This window comes from Procambarus clarkii, chromosome 18 (assembly GCF_040958095.1).
Source record: "Procambarus clarkii isolate CNS0578487 chromosome 18, FALCON_Pclarkii_2.0, whole genome shotgun sequence".
NCBI lineage: Eukaryota > Metazoa > Arthropoda > Malacostraca > Decapoda > Cambaridae > Procambarus > Procambarus clarkii.
Window position 1 is genome coordinate 31596125 of NC_091167.1, and position 27500 is coordinate 31623624.

The 27500-nt window shown below is 45.0% G+C and overlaps 1 protein-coding gene and 1 non-coding gene across 4 annotated transcripts in view; one reads left to right on the forward strand and one right to left on the reverse strand.

Moving 5' to 3' along the window:
• LOC123754376 (GTP-binding protein Rhes) overlaps window positions 1–27500 on the reverse strand; it is a 62017-nt gene that overhangs the window by 1447 nt on the left and 33070 nt on the right. For all 3 annotated transcript variants that reach the window (XM_069326465.1, XM_045736730.2, XM_045736731.2), the window contains exons 2-5: window positions 24696–25232; window positions 17766–17923; window positions 15610–15796; window positions 11238–11420 (exon numbers count right to left, since the gene is read on the reverse strand). In XM_069326465.1, coding sequence (XP_069182566.1) covers window positions 11238–11420; window positions 15610–15796; window positions 17766–17923; window positions 24696–24961 — 794 coding nt within the window. In that variant the 5' untranslated portion in view covers window positions 24962–25232. The remainder of the gene's footprint in view (window positions 1–11237; window positions 11421–15609; window positions 15797–17765; window positions 17924–24695; window positions 25233–27500) is intronic.
• TRNAK-CUU (transfer RNA lysine (anticodon CUU)) lies at window positions 4012–4084 on the forward strand. The gene has a single exon. It is a non-coding gene; the product is annotated as a tRNA-Lys (tRNA).

Here is a 27500-nt window from a genome sequence, read left to right on the forward strand (position 1 = left end):
TATTAGAGGAAGGGGGGGGGGATACCCGGCGGTGCTCGGGTGACGGACGCCGCATCTTTACTATATACTTTCTTCCATCACTGTAACCATCTTCACTAGCCACTATCTTCATCACTGTAACCGTCTTCACTACCCACTATCTCCATCACTGTAACTGTCTTCACTACCCCACTATCTCCATCACTGTTGCCATCGTCGTGGAATATATTCCTATATATACTAAGATTCACTTTAATAAAACAAAACGAAAAAATCTAATCAGGGATTAGCTGACGTACAAAACACAAATATTGCGGAAATGTTCAAGAATGTTCTGGAAGGAAACTTTGTTACATAGCGCATCAGCAAAAGTCAAGTAACAATTCATTCTCCGTACATCCTTTTGTTTGTAATCTAGTTAAAATAAGGAATAACAATCCAAACAATTGGTTAATATGAACTAAGGATAACTTGTGTAATGAGCATAATATACTTCAGGGACATCATACAGTAACTAATAAGAGCATCGTGTGTACCTTAGAGAGATATATGCATGTCTTTAATAATTATATATATATATATATATATATATATATATATATATATATATATATATATATATATATATATATATATATATATATATATATATATATGTAGACTATAATTGTAGAAGAACGAGACGTGGGCTTCTCTGTTTCCTCCAGCTGTCATGTATAACTAGAGCAAGCTGCAGACATCAAAGTTGGCTGCCTTTTTAGCGTCAATTATAAATTGGTTTGTCTCATCTTATAAAGGTCCAATAAATACTTCTGTCTTGCTTTTCTTCTTATAAAGGCATAGCAAAAACTTGGGATCTTTGTTAATGTTTATGTTTCTTGCATAGTTTCTTTTGGCTGATCTGATTTCATGGGTAGTTGAATTGTATGCCCATTTGCATTCATAATCTATGTGATCCCTAATGATAGAGCGAAGGTCTGACTTCTTGCAGGTTCAATCCCCGACTGTCCAAGTGGCTGAGCACCAATCCCTTCGTCTGCATTATCCTAAATATTTTTCCTTCCCAAGTGCTATGTAGTCGTAATTGCCTATTGCTTTGTCCTGCTACTTACCTTACTCTTCCAGAAAATAAATTTTTCATCAGTTGATTGCTCTTTATTCTCAACAATTCTTTCCTCTCCCTTATCATCCGGAGTTCAAAGAAGATCAATATAGCCAGACTTCTCTTTACTCTCGTGTGAGGCTTATTGAATTTGCTGTTACATGTAATGCAGTTAACGTGAAAAAACACCTTTAACCTCGATTTCCTCATTGCTGCATGAGGAAATCCGAGACACGGGGCGTCTCGGATGCTCAGACATTTATTACGGTACATAATAATAGTATAATATTAATATAATAATATAATATAATTATTTTTATTCAAAAACTTGAGTACAAAGTACATGAGAGTAATGTACAGGTGTAGGGGACAGGAGTTACACGTACTAATGAAGTCACTGTTATGTTATATGGCAACCATCACATCTAATTTCAAATTTTGCCATGCATCGTAAACCAGCATTACAGATCCCTTTAGCTGCTCTAACTTCCTGCCATAACTGTTAATTCTAGTATAAACCTTAATTATCTAGTAGGATTCATATATACGCAGTACTCAGCCTACTATGCAAGGCCCGATTTGCCTTATAAGCCAAGCTTTCCTGAATTTATATATTTTTTAATATTTTTCTTATGAAATGATAACGCTATCCATTTCATTACGTATGAGATAATTTGTTTAAATTTGAGTTAAAACTAACGTAGATATATGACCGAACCTAACCAACCCTACCTAACCTAACCTAACTCATCTTAACCTAACCTAAACTAACTCAACTAAGTCAATAACTTATGTTAATAATGTAATATAGTAATAATAATTCAAATAAACTAACTGGAACAAATTTATTGAAAATAAAGGAAAAATCACTCTGCCTATTAGGCAAATCGGGCCTTGCATAGTAGGCCGAGAAGTGCGTTCTGGCTACTAGTTACGACATATATATTTTATATATATATATATATATATATATATATATATATATATATATATATATATATATATATATATATATATATATATATATATATATATATATATTCTACAAGTACAGCGAGGCACTTGTAAAAATTTATACCACTAGCCAGGGAATTTAGTATTTCATCAACCACCACACCAACCATCAGCACCACACCTACCACTACTACCACACCTACCAACACTGCCATGGGAGGGAGGGAGGTCTAATGTGGGACGAATCGTGTTACTATAAATGACAACAGACACCACGACCACCACGGGGGTAATATATCACGATCGGGGGGGGGGGTGTCAGCATGTCGATGTCGAGTAACACTGATGAACCTCAAAGGAATAACAGGAAACAGTGACCAGGAAATGGTTCAGTCCAGGAAAATCTGTGCCAAAAAAATGAGTAAGCACACGGAAGTTGCTCTGGAGGTCAAAGGTCGTGGGATCTGACCGTCTGACAACGCCACTCAGCGACCTTTGTGCTAGAGGGTAAGTGGGGGGGGGGGTCAACCACGATTGAGGGAAGGGACGAGAGAGAAGGAGGAGGAGAGGTCAGAGGTCACCAAAGGTAGAGTGTATGAGTGAATAGTGTCGGGATGTGGAGAGAGAGAGAGAGAGAGAGAGAGAGAGAGAGAGAGAGAGAGAGAGAGAGAGAGAGAGAGAGAGAGAGAGAGAGAGAGAGAGAGGTCACGCCTGTACCAACGTACAATGAGTGCCCCATTAACCTCATTGGAAAAAGTTAATTGGTTGTAAAGTTCCTGTAGGGTCATTATTTAGTTAGGATGTTTCTTCAGTTGCTAATTAGTAAGGCACTCGAAGGTCAAATATTTATTTAAAATAAATAAATATATATACTGTGTATATATGAATATATGTATTAATAAGATAATATATACAATTAACTCTCAAGATCTCTATAACACGAATAAATTTAATTATAAGTGTCATAAACCTCCTTAGTAAACAAGAACAGTATTGTAGTTACAGAGAACAGTATACCCGGTATTACTTCCTAGCAATACCACTACACCTACCAACACCACCACACAAACAATCAACACCAACTCACCATCTAACACCACCACTCTCATCTATGAGGCCAGGTTCAAAAGTAGACCTCACTTCGGGGCTCATATCACACCAAACCTGTCCCCAGAAGCCCACATCAAAAGGATATCATCAGAGGTATATGCTAGATTGGCCAACATAAGAACTGCCTTTAGAAATTTGTGTAAGGAATCGTTCAGGACCCTGTATACCACTTATGTCAGACCAATCCTGGAGTATGCAGCTCCAGCCTGCAGTCCATACCTAGTTAAACACAAGACAAAGTTAGCGAAGGTTCAGAGGTATGCCACCAGACTAGTCCCGGAATTTGAGAGGTATGAGCTACGAGGAAAGGCTAAGGGAGCTGAGCCTCACGTCCCTGGAAAACAGAAGAGTAAGGGGAGACATAATAAATACCTACAAAATTCTCAGGGGAATTGGCAGGGTGGAAAAAGGCAAATCATTTACCACGGGTGGGACACGAACAAGGGGACACAGTTGGAAACTTAATACCCAAATGAGCCACAGAGACATTAGAAAGAATTTGTTCAGTGTCAGAGTAGTTAACAAATGGAATGCATTAAGCAGCGATGTGGTGGAGGCTGACTCCATACACAGTTTCAAATGTTGAATTGATAGAGCCCAATGGGCTCAAGAATTTGTAAACTAGTTGATTGACAGTTTAGAGGCGGGGCCAAAGAGCTAAGGCTCAACCCCCACAAACACAACTATGTGAGTACTGATAACCCCACTGTCCAATCAACCAAAGAGCTTTTGGTTGAGAGCCTCACTTACCAATCGACCAAAGAGCTAAAGCTCAACCCCCGCAAGCACAATTAGGTGAGTACCAAATATAATCAACCTTTTGACTAAATATTTTCAAGTAACTACACATTTAACATCATTGCTAAGCCCGGCTAGCTCAGTCGGTAGAGCACGAGACTCTTAATCTCGGGGTCGTGGGTTCGAGCCCCACGTTGGGCGCATATTTAGCAAACGTTTTCCGTCGCTTGCGAATGAAAGCGTTCTCGATCCTGGACTAATATGTCATCTTGATTATACGAATCTGGTCTAACTGGCTGCATGATGGAGCCATGGAACCCTAACTCGACCCCTGTGTTAGGTGTTGACACGACACCTTGTGTTAGGTGTTGACACGACCCCTTGAGTTAGGTGTTGACACGACCCCTTGTGTTAGGTGTTGACACGACCCCTTGTGTTAGGTGTTGACACGACCCCTTGTGTTAGGTGTTGACACGACCCCCTTGTGTTAGGTGTTAACACGACCCTTGAGTTAGGTGTTGACACGACCCCCTTGTGTTAGGTGTTAACACGACCCTTGAGTTAGGTGTTGACACGACCCCCTTGTGTTAGGTGTTGACACGACCCCTTGAGTTAGGTGTTGACACGACCCCTTGTGTTAGGTGTTGACACGACCCCTTGTGTTAGGTGTTGACACGACCCCTTGTGTTAGGTGTTGACACGACCCCCTTGTGTTAGGTGTTAACACAACCCTTGAGTAAGGTGTTGACACGACCCCCTTGTGTTAGGTGTTGACACGACCCCTTGAGTTAGGTGTTGACACGACCCCTTGTGTTAGGTGTTGACACGACCCCTTGAGTTAGGTGTTGACACGACCCCTTGTGTTAGGTGTTGACACGACCCCTTGTGTTAGGTGTTGACACGACCCCTTGTGTTAGGTGTTGACACGACCCCCTTGTGTTAGGTGTTAACACGACCCTTGAGTTAGGTGTTGACACGACCCCCTTGTGTTAGGTGTTGACACGACCCCTTGTGTTAGGTGTTGACACGACCCCTTGTGTTAGGTGTTGACACGACCCCTTGTGTTAGATGTTGACACGACCCCCTTGTGTTAGGTGTTGACACGACCCCTTGTGTTAGGTGTTGACACGACCCCCTTGTGTTAGGTGTTGACACGACCCCTTGTGTTAGGTGTTGACACGACCCCTTGTGTTAGGTGTTGACACGACCCCTTGTGTTAGGTGTCAACTCGACCCCTTGTGTTAGGTGTCAACACGACCCCCTATGTTAGGTGTCAACACGACCCCCTTGTGTTAGGTATCAACACGACCCCCCTTGTATTAGGTGTCAACACGACCCCCCTTGTGTTAGGTGTCAACACGACCCCCCTTGTATTAGGTGTCAACACGACCCCCCCCCCCCTTGTATTAGGTGTCAACACGACCCCCCTTGTATTAGGTGTCAACACGACCCCCCCCCTTGTGCTAGGTGTCAACACGACCCCCCTTGTGTTAGGTGTCAACACGACCCCCCTTGTATTAGGCATCAACACGACCCCCCTTGTGTTAGGTGTCAACACGACCCCCCCCCTTGTATTAGATGTCAACACGACCCCCTGTGTTAGGTGTCAACACGACCCCTTGTGTTAGGTGTCAACACGACCCCCCTTGTGTTAGGTGTCATCACGACCCCCCTTGTGTTAGGTGTCAACACGACCCCCCTCGCGTTAGGTGTTGACACGACCCCCCCCCCTTGTATTAGATGTCAACACGACCCCCTGTGTTAGGTGTCAACACGACCCCTTGTGTTAGGTGTCAACACGACCCCCCCTTGTGTTAGGTGTCAACACGACCCCCCTTGTATTAGGCATCAACACGACCCCCCTTGTGTTAGGTGTCAACACGACCCCCCTTGTATTAGGTGTCAACACGACCCCCCCCCCCCTTGTGTTAGGTGTCAACACGACCCCTTGCGTTAGGTGTCAGCACGACCCCCCTTGTATTAGGCATCAACACGACCCCCCTTGTGTTAGGTGTCAACACGACCCCCCTTGTGTTAGGTGTCAACACGACCCCCCTTGTATTAGGCATCAACACGACCCCCCTTGTGTTAGGTGTCAACACGACCCCCCTTGTGTTAGGTGTCAACACGACCCCCCTTGCGTTAGGTGTCAACACGACCCCCCTTGTGTTAGGTGTCAACACGACCCCCCTTGTATTAGGCATCAACACGACCCCCCTTGTGTTAGGTGTCAACACGACCCCCCTTGTGTTAGGTGTCAACACGACCCCCCTTGTGTTAGGTGTCAACACGACCCCCCTTGCGTTAGGCGTCAACACGACCCTCCTTGTGTTAGGTGTCAACACGACCCCCCTTGTGTTAGGTGTCAACACGACCCCTTGTGTTAGGTGTCAACACGACCCCTTGTGTTAGGTGTCAACACGACCCCCCTTGTGTTAGGTGTCAACACGACCCCTTGTGTTTGGTGTCAACACGACCCCTTGTGTTAGGTGTCAACACGACCCCTTGTGTTAGGTGTCAACACGACACTTGGGGCGAGGACAAAGGCCACCCTCTCGGAGCTTTAATTAGTGGTATCAGATGTTAGTGAGGTATGAAGGCCCGTTGTTGTTTAAATTAGGAATGTTAATGGTCTTTTGATATAGTTAAATGGGTCTCACTTACGTCTGTGTGGAAGTGGTAGGATGATGAACACCTCCACGTGTGTTCATCCTATAATGAACAGCGCTACACCTACCGGTACTCACATAACCGACACTACTATTATCAGTACTCACATAAACGCCACTACTCTTACCAGTACTCATATAAACGCCACTATTCTTACCAGTACTCACATAAACGCCACTATTCTTACCAGTACTCATATAAACGCCACTATTCTTACCAGTACTCACATAAACATCACTACATCTACCAATGGTCCCAGTGCACACATACAAAGGCTTTCACCACCTGCATATGCAAAGTCAGACAACATAGGAGCTTCCTTCATGAACCTAATCAGTACGTTGTTCAGGACCATGTATTTCAGGCCATTTCTGGAAGATGTGACACCAGCGTGCAGCTCTGATTTCGTTAAACATATAACTAATCTGGACAAAGTTCAGAGGTATGTCACCGAACAATAGTATGAGTTACGAGGATAATCTAAAAGGAATGTAACACCACGTCACGGAAGAGTGATGAATCGGTGAAGATATGATCGCTACATGCAAAATTCCCGGAGGATAAATAGTGCAGACAAGGACATATTACTTGTCGTGGGTGCTACACTAATTGGGGGACATTGATGAGAACGAAATGCTCGAATAAGCCAAAGAAACAGAAATAAATTTTACTGTGTCATAATAATCAACATAATTAATACCAAAAGGCAGTAGAGTAGTGGAGGTAGGCTTCATATATATCTTTAAATGTATATATATGGCAGAGCCTAATGGGCTCAGCACCAATTGACTGAAGGTTAAAAGGTGGCGCCAAAAACCTAAACTCATCCACCACATTGGGTATGTGGGCCTGCGGGCCGCTCCAAGCAACAGCCTGGTGGACCAAACTCTCACAAGTCAAGCCTGGCCTCGGGCCGGGCTTGGGGAGTAGAAGAACTCCCAGAACCCCATCAACCAGGTATCAACCAGGTACCTCAGGAATAAAGAGGGGAATACGCTAGCTGCTAATTCCTCACATTAACTCCGTCAAATCTACCCTTACATTTCCACCACAAATCAAGTCCTCTAAATACCGAAATTTAAGGCCTGTCAACCTCCGGAGGGTTAATAAGGCCACCGCAAAAGTTTGCTGACCAACCGCCAAGTTCATGGTTTAGTCCTGAATATTAGTCCAGGACTAAAGTAGACTCTTTAGTACATGTTCAGTGAACATGTACGGGTACGCAGCTCTCGGTACTCACCTAGTTGTACACACCTGGGGGAAGGGGGAGGATGAGCTTCGGCTCTTTGGTCCCGCTTCTCAACTGTCAATCAACTGGTGCACAGGTTCCTGAGCCTACTGGGCTCTATCATTTCTACATTTAAAACTGTGTATGGAGTCAGCCTCCACCACATCACTGCCTAATTCATTCCATTTGTTAACTACTCTGACACTGAAAAAAAGTTGCACACATATCTTTGTGCTGGACGTAATAGATACTAGACGTATCTATTACGTCTAGTAATAGACGTAATAAACGTCTAGTAAGGTTTTTTATTGTCCACGGCGGACGACGTGGTGACGAGGAGGCCGCCTCTCTATCACCTGTGGTGTTGTTACCAGGATATCCCCGACCGTGCAAGTGGTTGGGCACCATTCCTTACCCCCGTCCCATCCCAAATCCTTATTCTGACCCCTTCCAAGTGCTATAAAGTCCTAATGGCTTGGCGCTTTCCCCTGATGAATTAAAAAATAAAAATTACCAGGATATCCCGTATCACTCAGTGATGGAACACCGGGAAACGCGTCCCATCTCCGTGACGGAGGACTCTACGGGAAAACTGACTGAGGGTTGTTAGTAATTTCTCTGATGACTTCAAAATGAGATTATTTTTGCCAGCGGCGAGATTGCCATAGATGTTATGAGGGAAGGGGGAGATCTACGATCTACGATCTACGATTAGATCCACGATTACGCCAGATCTGCCTTGTAGAATTCTTTCGTAAATGTTGTGGATATAAACAACATTTAAACCTGTAAACCTTCGTTATAAAGAAGTGGGAATTTTCTTCACACTAACAACAATCTTCAAATGAGAGTCACTTGGTACATGTCAGTCAGGTTAAGCACGGCCGTGTCTGGCCAGTAGCCGGATGAGACACTCTGGGCGAGGGGGACCTCAGTAATTCTAACAGGCTTCCTCGTCACTGACGTCATCACACATCGTCACTGACGTCATTACATATAAGGGCGCTGGTGGCTGAGTGGACAGCACACTAATACGTAGTCCTGTGGACCAGGGTCCAATTCCCGGCGCCGGCAGAAACAGATGGCCATTTTTTTTCACCCTCATGCCCCTGTTACCTAGCAATAAATAGGTACCTGGGAGTTAAAACAGCTGTTACGGGCTGCTTCCTGTGGGGTGTATGTGTGGGTGTGGAAAAAAAAGTTAGTCAGTAGTTAGTAACAATTGACTGATTGACAGTTGAGACCCGGGCCGAGAGAGCAGTGCTCAACTCCCGCAAGCGCAACTAGGTGAATAAACCGTGGGATTACGTCAGTGTGATGACACGTCATCGGAAATAGGGCGTCAGGCAATCTAATTCCTATACTCAGATACTCAGAAACTTGCGGCAAATCTTTTGCAACTTTCTGCAACTTCCCATTTGGCATTGGTTAGGGGAAAATTATATTTTCAACCGGAAGGGTTTAGGGTTTGGTAATAATAAAAGTCAGAGACATACATACAAGAGAGAGAGAGAGAGAGAGAGAGAGAGAGAGAGAGAGAGAGAGAGAGAGAGAGAGAGAGACAGACAGACAGACAGACAGACAGACAGACAGACAGACAGACAGACAGACAGACAGACAGACAGACAGACAGACAGACAGACAGACAGAGACAGAGACAGAGAGAGAGGTAAAGAAGTGAATAAGGGAAAAAGATAAAGAGGTTGAGTGAGAGAGAGGAATAAAGAGAATGAGAGAAAGGAATGAAGAGAATGAAAGAGAAAGACTCCAGAGTGGGCAAGTATTCTATTCCCACGATCCGCCCTAATGTGACCAGTGTCATGAAAACAAACTTTAGTTTAAATTACCTTAAAAAAAGAGAGAATGGCTGTCCGGCCAACTGCACTTTTCTTCATGAAATTCATGAAAACCTCGTTGAAATTCCACATCAGCTAGTTTTAATAGGAATTATTTTTAAGGTGTTTGACTGGATATAATGGGGCGCTGGAAAGAAGATTAGGAGGGGAAGGGGCAGGGGAAGAATAGCTGATATTACCTATTTAAGGAGAAAGGGTGCTCAGGGGATTAATATGGGTGACAAGAAACTTGGGGGATGAGGTATATGGAGAGCGGGGGGAAGGGGGTTCCATTTTATAATGGAGGGGTTAGTGTCATAATGGGTCATTAGCCTGAGGGGTGAGGATCGCGAGTGTAGTGAAGATATAATGAAGCTTCTTACTGTACACAATCTTCACTAATATGGGCAAGGGAGTACCTACCAGACACAAGAGAGAAACTCATATTGAAGGGAGAGAAGTGTGAATAGTAATGGGAAGCTAACTGATCCTTGCCCCCCCCCCCCCCATGAAAGGCTGAAAGAGCTGAATCTAACGACGGCAGAAAAGAAATAAATAAGAGAAGTGAAACATTGCGACTCTAATTATATAGAGAAATTGACTGCGTGAAAGAAAAGAAAACATTTACAATAAACCAAATAGAACATAGATAGCAAGCATAGGTCGGTTAGCTAAGTCTTTAGAGATCAGTAAGTCAGGGTGAGTGTATCCAGGTGAGAACTAACAGTTAAGTACATTTACATGAGTATATTTCGGTTAGCACATATAGGTAAATAGAGCTAAGCAATTACATCTATGTGAGTTGTGACAATAATCTCCTTCAAGAGATTGAGCCTGCTCTTCCCTCCACAAACACGTCGTTGAAATTATATAAAACGACTATGGAAGACATGTCCAACAACAACAACAACACCAGCAAGGCTTGCCAGGGTGAGCAAAACGTATGCAGCCAGCCACCTGTTCGGACTCAAACCACCAAACTACATGTTGATCGCTACCGGCTCCGCTGATTGGTCGCCGGTCTGGCTGCACCTGCACTCGCCCCCCATACTACTTGATGTCTGGGGTCGCCCCAACCTCAGACCTCAGAATGTTCAGTGCTCTCGTTGTCACCACTCCTCCCGGCTAGATGCTAGCGTGTACTGAGAGAAGTGGTGGCTTAAAGCCAATATTCCAGCACCTCCCATTTACTTTTGTATTGCACTTCTTGTTATTTTGCCTTAACGTAACTTTTCATTGTGTCATCTAATTATTCTTATTATTTTGATTGATTTTATTATAAGAATTTGTTTGTCCATTTTTTCATGTTTTGATTTATTTAACGTAATTAAAATTTCATTGTTAAAATTTACTTGTGTTTTGTGTGTCTTCTCCTTACCTTACCACAGACGAAGTTCCAGTTTTCTATTTTTTTTTATAACTATGTGACGAGGCCATACCCCTAGCCTTAAACAGCCGAACACCAACGCGTTACCGTCACAGAGTATACCTGGGTGACTACACCTAGGTGAATATATTAAGTGAGTATATGAAGGTGAGTACATGTAGGAAAGTACATCAAAGAGGATACATTTGGTGTAGTAACTTTGAGGTGAGTACATGGAGGGGGAAATACACTCACGTGGTCTGGCCGGGACACACTCGCTTGTGAAGTGCAGGCGACATCTCCATGGGCAGGTTGGCCAGGACGAAGAGCTCGTAGAAGAGCTTGTCGACGTTGCTGTCCTTCTTAGCCGACGTCTCAACGTACGCACAACAGCTTAGTGAGGAGACGAACTCCTGCACCTCCTCTAGGGTCACGCCCCTGCGGTACAGAGTGAATCAGTGAGTGACGGAAGAAGAATGAGTGAGAGGAAGAGTGGGAGGGAAGGAGTATGAGGGAGTAGGTGGGAAGGAGTGATCGACTTGAGAATGGTCCAGGACGGACCGAAACGTCGTCGTCCCTTCACCTTCTAGTGTGTGTGGTCTGGTCAACATGGTTATAAGGTTTTAGTGCAGTACTGAGAGTATTGGCAGGCGATGAGTCACAATAACGTGGCTGAAGTATGTTGACCAGACCACACACTAGAAGTTGAAGGGACGACGACGTTTCGGTCCGTCCTGGACCATTCTCAAGTCGAATATTGAGAATATTGGGTTTTGTCTCGTTGCTGAGAGAGGGAGAGACCTCCATCCAATCAATAACTACCTTTTAATCTTGCTTCCCTAGAGATAAACAGGTACGTCGGTCTCACATAGCCAGTACTGACAGTGAGACACAGGTAAGTGGGTGTTACCTGTTTCTCTGTCCAAGTATAGAGGGCACACACTAGGGGCTTAGCCTCATCCAACTTCGTATTGACGGCTCACCAGTGACAGGTGGGAGGAGGAAAAACGACCACTATATGAAAGTCCGGGTCGACTACATTGCTTCCGTTAAAGTGAGGTCGGTCGCATTGCCCAATTAAAAGTGCCCGGTTGGCTCCCATGGCGACCCTATGAAATCGGTGGAGATAAAAGGTGGCTGCCTGAGACCATTGACTTTCACTGTTTTATATGATGGGGATTTTTAGCGTCATGTAGCTAGTTTTTTGACACATTGCACTTCCCCTTCATATAGTCTAGAGTAACTGCATAAATGCAGATGTACCGAAATATGTTAATACAAAAAAATGCACCAATTTGAAAAAAAACATTAAAATAACTAAAATCACTCTGCCTGTTTGGCAAATCGGGCCTTGCATACGAGTCTAAGTAGTGCCTTCTGGATATTAGGTACATACACACACACATATATATATATATATATATATATATATATATATATATATATATATATATATATATATATATATATATATATATATATATATATATATATATATATATATATATATATTTATATACACAAGGTGTCCTACAAGCAGGCACAACAGGGAGAGAGGGCGTAACGCGACGCACCCTCAGGAGAGACACTTGTTACCCAAGGCACCTCACGCGTTGGCATCGACCTGATACCAAAGAGATCCTAGGTCCCCCCCCCCCCCCCAATCCTACCCCCGCCCCCCTCTTCTATCCCTTCCCTCGTGCTGAAGCATTAAACACTGAAAGATAAAAGCGTTGTGCTTCGGTGGAGAGGTTTTGCGCTTCTTCCTGGGCTGCGTGCCGATGGGTGAGGGGGTGAGGGCTTCCTAGACCTGCCCTCCAGGAGGCTGCTAGAGAGGGCTGAAGAGGGGTAAATGCAGTGAAAACTATGTGTGTGTGTGTGTGTGTGTGTATGTGTGTGTGTGTGTGTGTGTGTGTGTGTGTGTGTGTGTGTGTGTGTGTGTGTGTGTGTGTGTGTGTGTGTGTGTTTGTGTGTGTGTTTGTGTGTGTGTGTGTGTGTGTGTGTGTGTGTGTGTGTGTGTGTGTGTGTGTGTGTGTGTGTACTCACCTATTTGTGCTTACAGGATCGAGCATTGACTCTTGGATCCCGCCTTTCTAGAAATCGGTTGTTTACAGCAATGACTCCTGTCCCATTTCCTTATCATACCTTATTTTAAAAGTATGAATAGAGTTTGCTTCCACAACCTGCTCCCCAAGTGCATTCCATTTTTCCACTACTCTCACGTTAAAAGAAAACTTCCTAACATCTCTGTGACTCATCTCAGTTTCCAGCTTCCACCCATGTCCCCTTATTCTGTTATTATTACGTGTGAACATTTCATCTATTTCCACTTTGTCAATTTCCCTGAGTATTTTATATGTCCCTATCATATCTCCTCTCTCCCTTCTTTTCTCTAGTGTCGTAAGTTTCAGTTTCTTCAGACGCTCTTCATATCCTATCCCACGTAACTCTGGAACAAGCCTCGTCACAAACCTCTGAACCTTTTCCAGTTTCCTTATGTGTTTCTTCAGGTGGGGGCTCCATGATGGCGCGGCATACTCTAAGACTGGCCTCACGTAGGCAGTGTAAAGCGCCCTAAAAGCCTCCTCACTTATGTTTCTGAATGAAGTTCTAACTTTCGCCAGTGTAGAGTACGCTGCTGTCGTTATCCTATTTATATGTGCCTCAGGAGTTAGATTAGGTGTTACGTCCACTTCCAGGTTTCTTTCTCGAATCGTTACAGGTAGGCAGTTACCCTTCATTGTGTACTGTCCCTTTGGTCGCATATCACCTGATCCCATTTTCATCATTTACTTGCACTGAACTCCAGTAGCCATTTCTCTGACCATCTCTGCAACCTGTCCAGGTCCTCTTGGAGGACCTTACAATCCTAATCTGTCACAACTCTTCTCATTAATTTTGCGTCATCCGCGAACATTGACATGTTGGATTCCACACCTGTAAACATATCATTTACGTAAATTAGAAAGAGGATTGGTCCCAGCACCGATCCTTGAGGTACTCCGCTCGTTACTGTTCGTCAGTCCGACTTCTCGCCCCTTACCATTACCCTCTGGCTCCTTCCTGTTAGGTAGTTCCTTACCCATACTAGGGCCTTTCCGCTTACTCCTGCCTGCCTCTCAAGTTTGTATAGCTGTGTGTGTGTGTGTGTGTGTGTGTGTGTGTGTGTGTGTGTGTGTGTGTGTGTGTGTGTGTGTGTGTGTGTGTGTGTGTGTGTGTGTGGGTGTGTGGGCGTGCGTGTGTGTGAGTGTGTGTGTGTGTGTGTGTGTGTGCGTGTGCTTTGGGAGGCGAAGTATGCTACGTATTAGTACAAGGCATTGTGCCAGAGAATGGTCTTGTGTATTTCTCACATGTATTTGTGCACATTACATGCAAGAACAGTCAGTTGCCCTCTAAAGCAGGGTACTGTATACTAGAGTAGGGTTGGGGGCTAGAGCAGGGTATCAGTTATTAAAAAGAGAGTATTGTGGGCTTGAAGAGGGTATTGTGGGATTGAAGAGGGTATTGTGTGTTAGAACATAATAGTTTTATCTTGTGAAGTCTGACACTCAGTGTTTGAACATATTATGATGTGCTGAGACACTTTCTTGTGTTGGAGAATGGTATTGTTTCTTAGGGCAGGGCACTGGATATTAGGGTAGGGTACTCGACATTAAGGGGGTGCAATGGATATTAGGGCAGGGCACTGGATATTAGGGTAGGGTACTCGACATTAAGGGGGTGCACTGGGTATTAGGGCAGGGTACTGGATATTAGGGTATGATACTGGGTATTAGAGCAGAACACTGAATATTAAAGCAGGGTACTGGGCATTAGAGCAGACCACTGAATACCAGGGCAGGGCACTAACTATTAGGGCATCATCGGATCGCGTATTGTATAGCATCATTCTGAAGACAAACATAATTAGAACAGGATAAAAGTTGCCATAGGAGTACATAAGACGGCCAAATTTCAATATAGGGGCAGGATATATAGGGTATCTAGGTCCCCATGAGAGCCGAATATAGCGTGTTATACGGACCACAAGGGTTAGGATATGGGATTTTGGAACCCATATGAGCGGTCCGGCCCGGATAATCTATGTCATAATCTACGATATGGCCTAAACTGCATCGTTCGGTCCGGATGCTGCATGTTAGAGGTTCATGAAATGATAGGGAAGAGTACCTGAAGCATCTTCGAGAGAAACGAATGAGATACAGTGTGTGAAGGTTTTACATATGGCCAGATTATAATAATAATATAATACGGGTTATATGCGATGACTGAGGAATCTGTGAAAGAAGCAGGCAGGCATGCAATCAAGCAGAGAGGCAGGCAAGCAAGTAGAGAGACAAGCAAGTATAGAGAGGGCGGCAAGCAAGTATAAAGAGGGCGGCAAGCAAGTATAGAGAGGGCGGCAAGCAACTATAAAGAGGGCGGCAAGCAAGTATAGAGAGGGCGGCAAGCAAGTATAAAGAGGGCGGCAAGCAAGTATAGAGAGGGCGGCAAGCAAGTATAAAGAGGGCGGCAAGCAAGTATAGAGAGGGCGGCAAGCAAGTATAAAGAGGGCGGGAAGCAAGTATAGAGAGGGCGGGAAGCAAGTAGAAAGGCAAGCAAGAGAGGCAAACAATCAAGCACTCACCGCTGCTCGCGGTCGCACTTGTTCCCAGCGATGACCATGGGGACGCGCGTGGCGGCTCGCTTCTTGCGGCTGCCGGTCGTGTTGGCCGAGGCCGACTGCTTGGTCTCCATGATCTGTTCTCGCAGCCGCAGCACCTCGTTCCACGAGTCTCGCGAGTCCCACGAGAACACCAGCACGAAGAGATCGCCTGTTGAGGACCAAAAGAGAGAGAGAGAGAGAGTCAGCGGGTCACCAAGCGACCGACGGGAGATACAACGACCGAATGATGAAGATTTAAGCCACCCGAGAGGTAGCACGGGCTATAGTGAGCTCGTAAAATGGCCGGCGTCGACTCGGCTATAAGACTGGAGGGTGGACGGGTGCATGTGAGAAGAAAAACACACAAAAAAAAGAATTGCTCTGGATTGTGGTGCGCAGATTGGCGTCTTCAAAGCAAACAAGAGATGTTTACGTCTTAGAGGGGATATTTTCTTGAATAAAAGACAACTGAACTATTAACTGAATACATCAGGATGCCTCAGAGTAAAGTTACCCCCCAGACCGCCGGGAAGTTATTAGTAAATGTTCCCAAACACAGCAAGGAACAAGGGAATACATAGTTATAAGGCGGAAAAGTCAGATAGATTTCAAATGTAAGTGGAAGAACGGATCTGGAACAGAGTTTGTCACCTAGAAAGGAAAGTCCCCCCACCTGTGAGGATGGAGAGTCCCCTTCCCCCCCCACTTGTGAGGAACGACAATCCTTGTTACGAACGGGCTAGTACCCACGTTCTCAATTTAAAATATCATTTTAGTACCTGTTAGCAAGTTGTTGGACAGTAATTTGATTTGTTACATCGGCAACAATTTTGTCTAGCAGTCTGTACGGTAATAATGTATAAGAACATTTAGTCAAGGTTGACTTGTTATTTAATTTGCATTCTTGCATCAGGGTAGTTAAAAAATAGAGAATGCACGTGGAATTAATTTGCATATTCTGGTTTTTGCATGGGGGTATGCAATTTCTTGCATATATAAATAATTTTTTGCAAAAAAACAGACTCGTTTAATGTTATTTAATAATAGGTATATTTTAGATTTCTTAAAGTCTATATGTGGACGGTTAAATTTCTAGCCGACCTGAGGCAAAGTTGCCACATTACAATACCGTCCAGTTTGGTGTCTACACTTTAGGAATACCAATATTGAATTACATGTTGCAATTTTTGTTCACAGGTTGATACGAATATTTTATAGGATTATTCGAAGCTTCAAAACTTGTCAATAACCAGTTTCTGTGGCTACTTTTTATGAGAAAAAGTCATTACATATATTTGGCAAAATGTTATTTACAGGCAGAGATCCCTCCCCCTCCCCCATGAAGCTCTTTAAATCCAGTCAATGTTGTGGATTCATGGAGTGGGAAGGTGTGACTCGGGGGGCTGCTAACTGTTGGATAACTATACCTTGTTTCGTTGTTGGGATAGGATTAACATGTCAGCCATTTATACTACTTATTAATTAGTTACATTGTGATGTTTTCCCAGTGATAATATACTTCTGAATACAATACTCATGTCCACAGATCTACAGTATCAGCTACTGGTACTGGTAATGGCTCCAAACAGCCTCCACTTACGGGCTATTCATGCCCGTGCCATTTCTTGGGGCGGCTTGATCTCTATCACTCAATCAATCAATACTCATGTGTACTCTGTTTAAAGGGATGTTGCTGGCTGCACGGTGAAGATGTAACTGTGTTTCTAATTACGCCAGTGCTATATTAATTGTCGTGGCGCCCCTTGTTATAATTCCTATATATTGGAATATTAAATTACAACCACCCTTCTTGAAGTAACCGATCTTGTTGTAATTCATGTCTGCACCTGTTTTATTTAAGTAAACCGACTGTTAAACTCTCATCTGGTGTTTCACACATGCCTCTTATAGAGCACAGGTCAATTTATTCTTACAGTACATAGCTGCCTCTCAGTCTAGAGCTGAAGTGGGGCTTTGGGCCTTGGATGACTAAAATATCTGGAGACAATAGGCCGCATTACAGCTGGTGACAACAGTTCTCCACCTGTGAGGAAGGAGAGACCCTTGTCAGTGAGGGACAGTTCCCTTCTTGTGAGGAAGGAGAGACCCTTATATGTGAGGAGGGAGAGTCCCCATACCTGTGAGGAAGGAGAGGCGTCGCATGGCGGGAAACGGATGATTGCCGGAGGTGTCGAGGATGTCCAGCTGGTACACGTCGCCCCGGATCCTGTACAACTTGCGGTGGAAGTCCTCGATGGTCGGGGTGTACGTGTCTTCGAATTTGTTGTTGAGGAACCTGCGAGAGAGAGATAGAGAGTGAGAGATAGAGAGTGAGAGATAGAGAGAGAGAGTGAGAGATAGAGAGTGAGAGATAGAGAGAGAGAGTGAGAGATAGAGAGAGAGAGTGAGAGATAGAGAGTGAGAGATAGAGAGAGAGAGTGAGAGATAGAGAGAGAGAGATAGAGAGAGAGAGAGAGAGAGTTGGGTTATGTATTTAGATGGCTTAGATATTGCCTGGACGTTTAATTATGTCAACTTTAGGCACTCACATTTTATGGACTTGCTGGAGAAACTTCGTTACTCCAGTAACGAAGGATTACTAACCTATCCTAAGTCATTTGGTTAGGTATCTGCTGGACAAACAACTTCCTGGACCGTCTTGAGGAGGATGCCGCTGGGTAAAGACCTTCCTGGGAGGACTGATTAGAAGCTGACCGGACATCAACCCGCCCTCCTAATAGCACGTCGTATTTTGACGTATACTTTACCTAAGGCTGAAAATTGTTGTACTAAAAAAATATAGCGGCTAGCGAAATTGACACAATGTCCCGTTTTCTGTTCGTGGGTCCTCTAGTAGGTTAGGATAAGGGCATTTTAGTACGACAGTTTCTTGACGTTGGGGCACCTTAGGAGGACGGGCTGGACTGGATATATATATATTTTTTTTCCCCCGAATGTATGAGTGTATATACCTTCTGAAGCAGCAACCAGACCATCCCCCTTCAGTGCTGGGTGAAGGGAAGAGAATTGCCAGGAGAAAGCACTAAGCCGTTACGACTATATAGCACTTGGAAGGGGTCAGGATAAAGATTAGGGGATGGGACGGGAAAAGGAATGATGCCAAACCACTTGGACGGTCGGGGAGTGAAAGGGAAAGGATGGAAAGAGGGGGGGGGGAAAGACCCCTAGTGCATCTGCATACCCCCTTCTATATAAATAAAAATGTAAATGCTCTTTGTTCGAGGTTGGACGAGAGAGGTGGAGAGAAGAAGGTCGGTGGCCTTATACACCCCCACTACCAAAAAAAACAAAAAACAAAGTACTACTGTAAGAGACAGACCAAGGAGATGAATTATTTTCTGAGAATATGTGAGATGTGCTGGTAAGCATCCCCTAGAGATGCATCTGAGAACGTGATGCAAGGTGCAACCCGGCATCTGTGTGACGGAGGCTGTTCTTCTCACCAACGGCTCGCTGTGTCGAGACGAGGCTCCCAACGGATGCTGGGAACACGCTTTTATTCGTATAAATAAGGAGGAGGAGTGGGGAGGGGGGAGGGGGGGGGGGGGGGACTGAGAATCTGAATGGATTTGTTTGTTTTATGGGATCTGTGAGCAACTGTAGCAGAGAGATGGTGAGGGTAAGCGGAGGTTTGACGACTGTTGTTATCTTCTAGGAGGATGAGGGACTTCGTGTTCATACTAAGGGGGGAGGGGGGAAGCCAGGCATTCACAGTTGCATAACACTGGGTGTTCATGACATTGGGTGTTCATGACACTGGGTGTTCATAACACTGGGTGTTCATGACACTGGGTGTTCATGACACTGGGTGTTCATGACACTGGGTGTTCATGACACTGGGTGTTCATGACACTGGGTGTTCATGACACTGGGTGTTCATGACACTGGGTGTTCATGACACTGGGTGTTCATGACACTGGGTGTTCATGACACTGGGTGTTCATGACACTGGGTGTTCATGACACTGGGTGTTCATGACACTGGGTGTTCATGACACTGGGTGTTCATGACACTGGGTGTTCATGACACTGGGTGTTCATGACACTGGGTGTTCATGACACTGGGTGCTCATGAGAATTTCGTTTCTCTGAAATATAATGCAATGTGTGTGTGTAGCCTCCCCCCCCCCTCCCCCCTCACCGTACCAGTTTGTACTCACCTAATTGTGCTTGCAGGGGTTGAGCTTTGGCTCTTTGGTCCCGCCTCCTATATATATATGTTTGTATATGTATGTATGTGTATATGTGCGTCCGAGAATGCGAGCCTGTGTGTGTATGTGTATGTGTTTACTGTTTGTGCCTGCATAATCGAGCTATTAGCTCTTGGTCCCCTCCTTTCTAACTGATTTATCCTTCCTGAGCTGTGTGTACTACCTGTATTTCTCTCTAAAGCACGGACACACACACATCTTCGGGTAGCAGCTATCTAACTCTCGGGTACCTAATTTACTGTTAGGTGAACAGAAGCATTAGGTGAAAGAAACTATGTCTATTTGTTTCTGCCTCGGCCGGGAATCGAACCCGGGATCTTAGGACTTTGGTTGGCCCCCGAACGCTGTCCACTCAGTTGCGATGCATCTGTGTGTGTTTGTGTGTTGTGTGTGTGTGTGTGTGTGTGTGTGTGTGTGTGTGTGTGTGTGTGTGTGTGTGTGTGTGTGTGTGCGTGTGTGTGTGTGTGTGTGTGTGTGTGTGTGTGTGTGTGTGTGTGTGTGTGTGTGTGTGTGTGTGTGTGTGTGTGTGTGTGTGTGTGTGTGTGTGTGTGTGTGTGTGTGCAACATTATATTGCCAGATGAGTGATGGGTAACTTAGGTGAGAGAGAGAGAGAGAGAGAGAGAGAGAGAGAGAGAGAGAGAGAGAGAGAGAGAGAGAGAGAGAGAGAGAGAGAGAGAGAGAGAGTGGAGGAGAAGACCACCACCACTTTAAGTCAGGGCGGACTAGTCAGGGCAGACAGTCAGGGCGGACAGTCAGGGCGGGGTAACTGCACCTGCCTGTCAATTAGGTCAGGTGGCGACAGATGTGATCCTAATGGTCTCAAATAATGGGCGAGACAGACGCTTCTGCATCATAGTAATGAGTGATTGGAGGCACTGTGATGGACTAATGGCAGAGTAGAGACAATATATTGGACTAATGGGTAGGTGTAGGCAATATGTTACACTAATGGGTAGGTGTAGGCTAATATGCTGAACTAATGCATCACTGTATAAAATAAAAACTACTTCAAATTAAAGGCCAAGAAGAGGAAATGGTTGAGACTAATGGGGAAGGGCTATATGCATCGTATTAAATGGGAAGCAAGAGCATTATCTCAAACTTCAAGGCTGTTACTGCAGTGAGTGAGCATCGAATGGGGGGGAATATTGCAAGATTGTGGACGCAGTAGAGTGAAAAGCAAACGTATCTACCTAAAACAAAGCTCTCCAGGGAGGTAATTATGAAGCATAAGTTCCAAGCCATCAATTGAGGGGAGGTTTGCTACCACAGTTTTCTTCACTTGCAAATTTACATAACCAGTAAAACAACAACAAAAATTCATTTGGGATACAATACAAAAACAACTTTGAGTGTGTCAAACATGGACAAACAAAAGGTAAATATCACAACAGGTGATGTCAACAAGCAGCTGAAAGGATGTCACTAAAGACCCCTCCAACCTACAAAGGACCTCACAAGGGTCCCCTCCAACCCACGAAGGACCTCACTAGGGTCCCCTCCAACCCACGAAGGACCTCACTAGGGTCCCCTCCAACCTACAAAGGACCTCACTAAGGAGTCCCCTCCAACCCACGAAGGACCTCACTAGGGGGTCCCCTCCAACTCACGAAGGACCTCACTAGGGTCCCCTCCAACCCACGAAGGACCTCATAAGGGCCCCCTCCAACCCACTGAAGGACCTCATAAGGGCCCCCTCCAACCCACGAAGGACCTCACTAGGGTCCCCTCCAACCCACGAAGGACTTCACTAGGGACACCACCATTAAAATCCTGATCCCCTTGGGTCCCCTTCTCATTTCCCCTCTCGCAGTAATCTTCTTCAGCCTCATCACGACGCCTTGAGTACGGCGGAAACTTTTTTGTCGGAAGAATATTTCAATCAGGAAGCGTATCTTACTAGGAGCTGTCGATGAACGCCTTCCTGCTGAGGAAGGTTCTTGCTAGAAGAAAAATATATCTCTGAGCTGGGGGAAATGAGGAGGCAGCCAACAGGAGGAGAAGGAGGCGTTAATTAGTAGGACTGAGGAATCATGAAGGAGGATGAATGAGTGAATCAGGCAAGAAGGGGAAACTAGGCAGGAGGAGAAGAAGGCAGTTATGAGGAAGTTTAACAACAGAAAGAGGAGTCACACATGCGCAACAGACAGAGCAAGAGGAGAAGAGGTAAGCCAAAAGAAATAAGAAGAGGAGAATGACGTTTCGGTCCGTCCTGGACCATTCTCAAGTCGATAGGTCACAATCGACTTGAGAATGGTCCAGGACGGACCGAAACGTCGTCGTCCCTTCACCTTCTAGTGTGTGGTCTGGTCAACATACTTTAGCCACGTTAGTGTGACTCATTCGCCTGCAAGAAGAGGAGAAGAAAGAAGCAAAGCAAGTAGTATCAGGACATGAGGAGATTTGGATATATAGCAAGAACACAAAAGAAAGAGACTGTTCCTTGTTCCTTAGATACTACACGTCTTGTACTTCATGTTCCTCAGATAGCATGCGTCTTGTATTCTTTGTTTCTTAGATAATGCGCATCTTGTGTTTTCTGTTCCCTTGATAATACAGCTTGCTAAGCTCTTCTGTAATATCCTGCAGCTTGTTTAACTCATCCTGTAGTATCCTACAACCTGCTTTGTTTCTCTTGTATTATCCTGCAGATTGTTGAAGTCTTCCTGTAGTGTCCTGCAGCTTGTGTAGGTCCTGTGGTATCCTACACCTTGTTTAGTTCCTATTGTATCCTGCATCTTATTTATGTCCTGTAGTGCTCTATAGCTTGCTTACATCCTCCTGTAGTACGCTGCAATAGGCTTCAGTTTATACCCTTATCATTTCACCTTCTCTGCTAGGTCATTCACGTGTAAACCAGAAACAGTAGAAGTCCATGGGCCGAATGCCACACAAATGTGCAAGGTTCTTCTACGCAAAGATTGCCTCTTTCGTTATGACCCCCGTGATTCCTGCCTGTTAGTTACTCTCCTATTCTGTCAAGCACCATTCTAATAATTGCAGCCTGCTTTCTCCCTTATTTTGCTTCCCTTTTATGGGTAATGGTATCAAAGGTTTTCTGGTAGTCCTAGAAAGATGCAATCCTCCCAGCTCTTTTTATCTCGTTATTCTTTTTAATATTAGGTATTGGCAGGAAGGGCTCACATCCTCTAAATTCATGCTGCCTCGCTGATTCAGTTTGTCAACTCCAGATCTGTACACAATCCCAAATGGTACTTTACAGAGGACGCAAGGCAGAGATACTGGTCTGTGCCTTAAGGCCTCCTGTCTGTCTCCATGCTTGAATACCAGTACATGAATGAGAGCAGAGAGATATAGAGGAAAATAAGGACAAATATTAACAGGGAGTACCTTTTCACTGTACATCACAGTTATGTCAAAACACAGGCGGGTCGGAATGATGTGCCCGCGTCACCAGGCAACCACAGACCCCAGAAGTAAATTCTACGTCACCAGACAACCACAGAGCCCAGAGGTCTATGTCACAGTGTCCTTACAGTCAGCCTGCCTGGCTATGCCACAATGACGAAACAGGACTCTCGTTGTTAGGCGCGTCAAGGCACTCAATCAATCAATCAATCAATCAATTAATCAACTTTTTGTTTACCATTTTTAAGGAGAATTTACTGCGATGTGTTAGAGTGAACTCGTCTATATGCAAAGTTCCCCCATGTTCCGCTTTATAGTACAACTTGGTTGATTAAACAGAGGACATAGTTTTGCTCTGTGTTCAGAAACCCCAATTATCCATTCCTCTAACCGGAGAAGTTTAGTTTTGACAGTAAATGTTATTTCTCTTTTGTTATATTGTCTGTCAAGAGGATATAGTGTGACAGGAGAGGGCGTGTGGCCTTGCTTCAAGGGCTTGAATGGCAGGATGCTGGAATTTTAATCGGAACTCCGAGGGAGGGGAATTGTGTTTCACTAGTGGGATGGGTATTGATGTGTGTGGGGGGGGGGGAGATGGGAGGTGAGGGAGGGGGGATCCGGATGGGGTGACATTCGATCGGGTGTGCTGTGATGATGGTGATAGTGATAGTGGTGAGGGCGAGGGTGATGATAGTGATGGTGGTCATTGTGATTGCTGTGAGTGATGATGATGATGATGATGGCGACTGTTGTGATAGTGATGGTATAGTGATCGACAGTGAGGGTGGTAGGTGGTGATGGTGATGAGACTATGACAGCGTTGGCGGTGAAAGTGGTAGTGTTGGTGTGTCGGGAGAGTTGGTGGAGATGGTGACACTCTCTCAGCTGGTGCTTGCCTAACAGTGACTTCGGGAGTAGCGAGGTCAAGCTCTTAAGCCCCGCCTGTTTTAACCTACTTGTATCTGATGGGATTTTTCTTTTAACTTGCGACCCACTACTACTTAGAGAGTAGTGAAGAAGGCGACAGCTTCTTCCAAGAGTCTCTGGCTAAGAGCAGACAGTTAAATGGTGTTTTACGTGTCTCCAGCTGCCGGCCCCCCCTCCTGCAAGTCTCCAGTAGAGGGCGTTGTGTAAGTGCTTCGTCAAAGTGCTTTCGTCTTCGTCAATTCCTGTATTGACTTCAGTGCCGTTTTGGACTTCAGCGTTTTCTTTCCTGATTCGTTGCAAATCTTCACGTGGTAAATTGCATTTTGCATATGCATTACAAAAATGGTCTTAATCTATTTTAACTGTCCGGTATAAATTTTGGGGCAAAAGCATTCGATGAATAATCACTGGACGTCCCGTGAGGACTCACCTGGAGCGCGAACTACTCAACTGGAGTATAGAATAAGCACTTGGAACACAACTGACTCGCCTGGAATACGATCAACTAACGTGAAATACGGAAACCCTGGAGCTACTCACCTGGAGACTAGGGAGGTCTTTCCCACCCTGGAGGAGCCGAGGATGACCAGCCTGAAGCAGTTCTTGGCATGCGGCTTCATGCTCTTCTGCGGCACCAGCGGCAGCGACGAAGGCACCGCCGCCTGCGTCCGCCCGCCGCTTTCGCCGTTGCTAGTCCCATTGTTACCGTCAGTCCGGACGCCGGAGCAGTCGCCCCCCTCGCACTCCTCGCTGCAAGTGGGCAGCGAAGTGTCGTCGGTGGAGATCTCTGGAGTGATCTCGTTCATGGTGGGGTCAGGTGTAGGCCTTGTCTTCAACGATATTTATGCTGCATTTCCCAGGGGGGGTTCGAGTCTCACAATAAACAGTTTCCCGTTGTTGTTTAGGATCTGGGGGGAAGGGGGAGGTGTTCTATTTTCTTTGGAGTCTGTTGTAGTGGCTCCAGACTCTTAGAGTCTATCGTCGTTGATCATGGCGACTGTGGGGTTGTAGAATCTAGAGTCTATCGTCGTTGACCATGGCGAGTGTGGGAAACATGTCTTCATCCTTCAACATAATCTGGAAGAAAACCAACACACTGTTATGTTAATTATTAAGTATATGAACTTTGATGAATGTTGGCTGGTCGTTTATATGATGTTATGGTCGCGTTAGTAGAACATTTGGATGGCGGGTGACAGTGGTATGACACGTGGGGGGCGGGTGACAACTTGTAGAACACGTGGGTGGCGGGTGACAACTTGTAGGACACGTGGGGTGGCGGGGTGACAGCGACAAGACTCGGGGGTTTCAAGTGACAAGGAAAGGAAGGAAAAACTTGAGAGAATGACACAAAGTCTTCCATGTGACCATAGGGCGAGAGCGTCTTAATAACACATACATGTTTCCTGTCCTCAATACCGGAAACTAATGCCTGAGGTACAAGTTACGAGTCTACCTGATAGTGTTGGCAGCAGTGGTCACCATCTAATATTTATGACCTATAATACTGAGTACATTGATAACCAAACCACACACTAGAAAGTGAAGGGATACGACGTTTCGATCCGTCCTGGATCATTCTCAAGTCGATTGTGTCATTCATTCAAGAATGACTCAAGTCATTCTCACAATTGACTTGAGAATGGTCCAGGACGGACCGAAACGTCGTCGTCCCTTCACCTTCTAGTGTGTGGTCTGGTCAACAGACTTCAGCCACGTTGTTGTGACTCATCGTCTGTATATCGGGTACAGTTTCAGGTCACCAGATTTCATGAAGGATATTGTTCATCCGAGGAATGATGAGCAACAAAGATAATACCCAGGTGATAATACCAGGTGATAATACCCAGGTGATAATACCAGGTGATAATGATGATAATGCCCAAGCTTAAAGATATATTATATAAAACATATTTAGAACTTTTTAATTATTCAGAAGTGAATGACAAAGAACATCAACATTTAAAGAAATCAAAGGACGTGAGAGTAATATTAATTAATTGTCATATTAAAATGTGTAACTCAGCGTAATAATTAATTGTTTTTTAAAAGGTAATCTACAACATTTCAATTCAATAACGCGGAATAACTTTTTTTTATTTTCAAGTTGAAAGAAATAGTTGATTAGACTTAATTGAGAAAAATATGTCAAAGCATATTAACATATTTATATGTTAATACGCGTACATGAGTTTACAAATAAACTAGACAAATACTTGTCTTCAAATCTGCTTCTAACAATATTTGTGCAAAGCCAACGGTGCCGTTTTCTTTGTCATTGTTTGTAATTCTTTGGTAATTGCCTGCTCATTTTTAACACGTTCACCTACCATATCTCTCTCTCTCTCTCTCTCTCTCTCTCTCTCTCTCTCTCTCTCTCTCTCTCTCTCTCTCTCTCTCTCTCTCTCTCTCTCTCTCTCTCTCTCTCTCTCTCTCTCTCTCTCTCTCTCTCTCTCTCAGGATAAAAGAGTAAAAATTTTCATATAAACAACACCAGCACAGGGACACGAAGCTCTTCCTCCTCCTCCGTTAACTTCCCCCCAACCCACACCGCCCCCCTCCACCCCTCCCCACACCCCCTCTCCCAACCCAACACCCCTCCCTCACCCCACAACCCCTCCCCTTCATTTCCACCATTCCCCCCCAACTTCCCCCTCCCCGCACCACCTCCGCTTCTCCCTTCACCCTAACATCATGTTTGAAAGGCGACAAATGGCTCTATTGGGAATTTTCTCCTCGTTTCCTGTTCTTGTATTTCAGTAAGTCACTCGGATTAACTTTATTTTGAATCTCTCTCTCTCTCTCTCTCTCTCTCTCTCTCTCTCTCTCTCTCTCTCTCTCTCTCTCTCTCTCTCTCTCTCTCTCTCTCTCTCTCTCTCTCTCTCACTCTCTCAGAGGACAACTGTGAGTGACACGGGACAACCGTGAAGGACACGGGACAACTGTGAGTGACAGGAGACAACTGTGAGTGACAGGGGATAAATGTGAGTGACAAGGGACAATTGTGAGTGACAGGGGACAACTGTGAGTGACAGGGGACAACTGTGAGTGACAGGGGACAACTGTGAGTGACAGAGGACAACTGTGAGTGACAGGAGACAACTGTGAGTGACACGGGACAACTGTGAGTGACAGGGGACAACTGTGAGTGACAGGGAACAACTGTGAGTGACAGGGGACAACTGTGAGTGACAGGGGACAACTGTGAGTGACAGGAGACAACTGTGAGTGACACGGGACAACTGTGAGTGACAGGGGACAACTGTGAGTGACAGGGGACAAATGTGAGTGACAGGGGACAACTGTGAGTGACAGGGAACAACTGTGAGTGACAGGGGACAACTG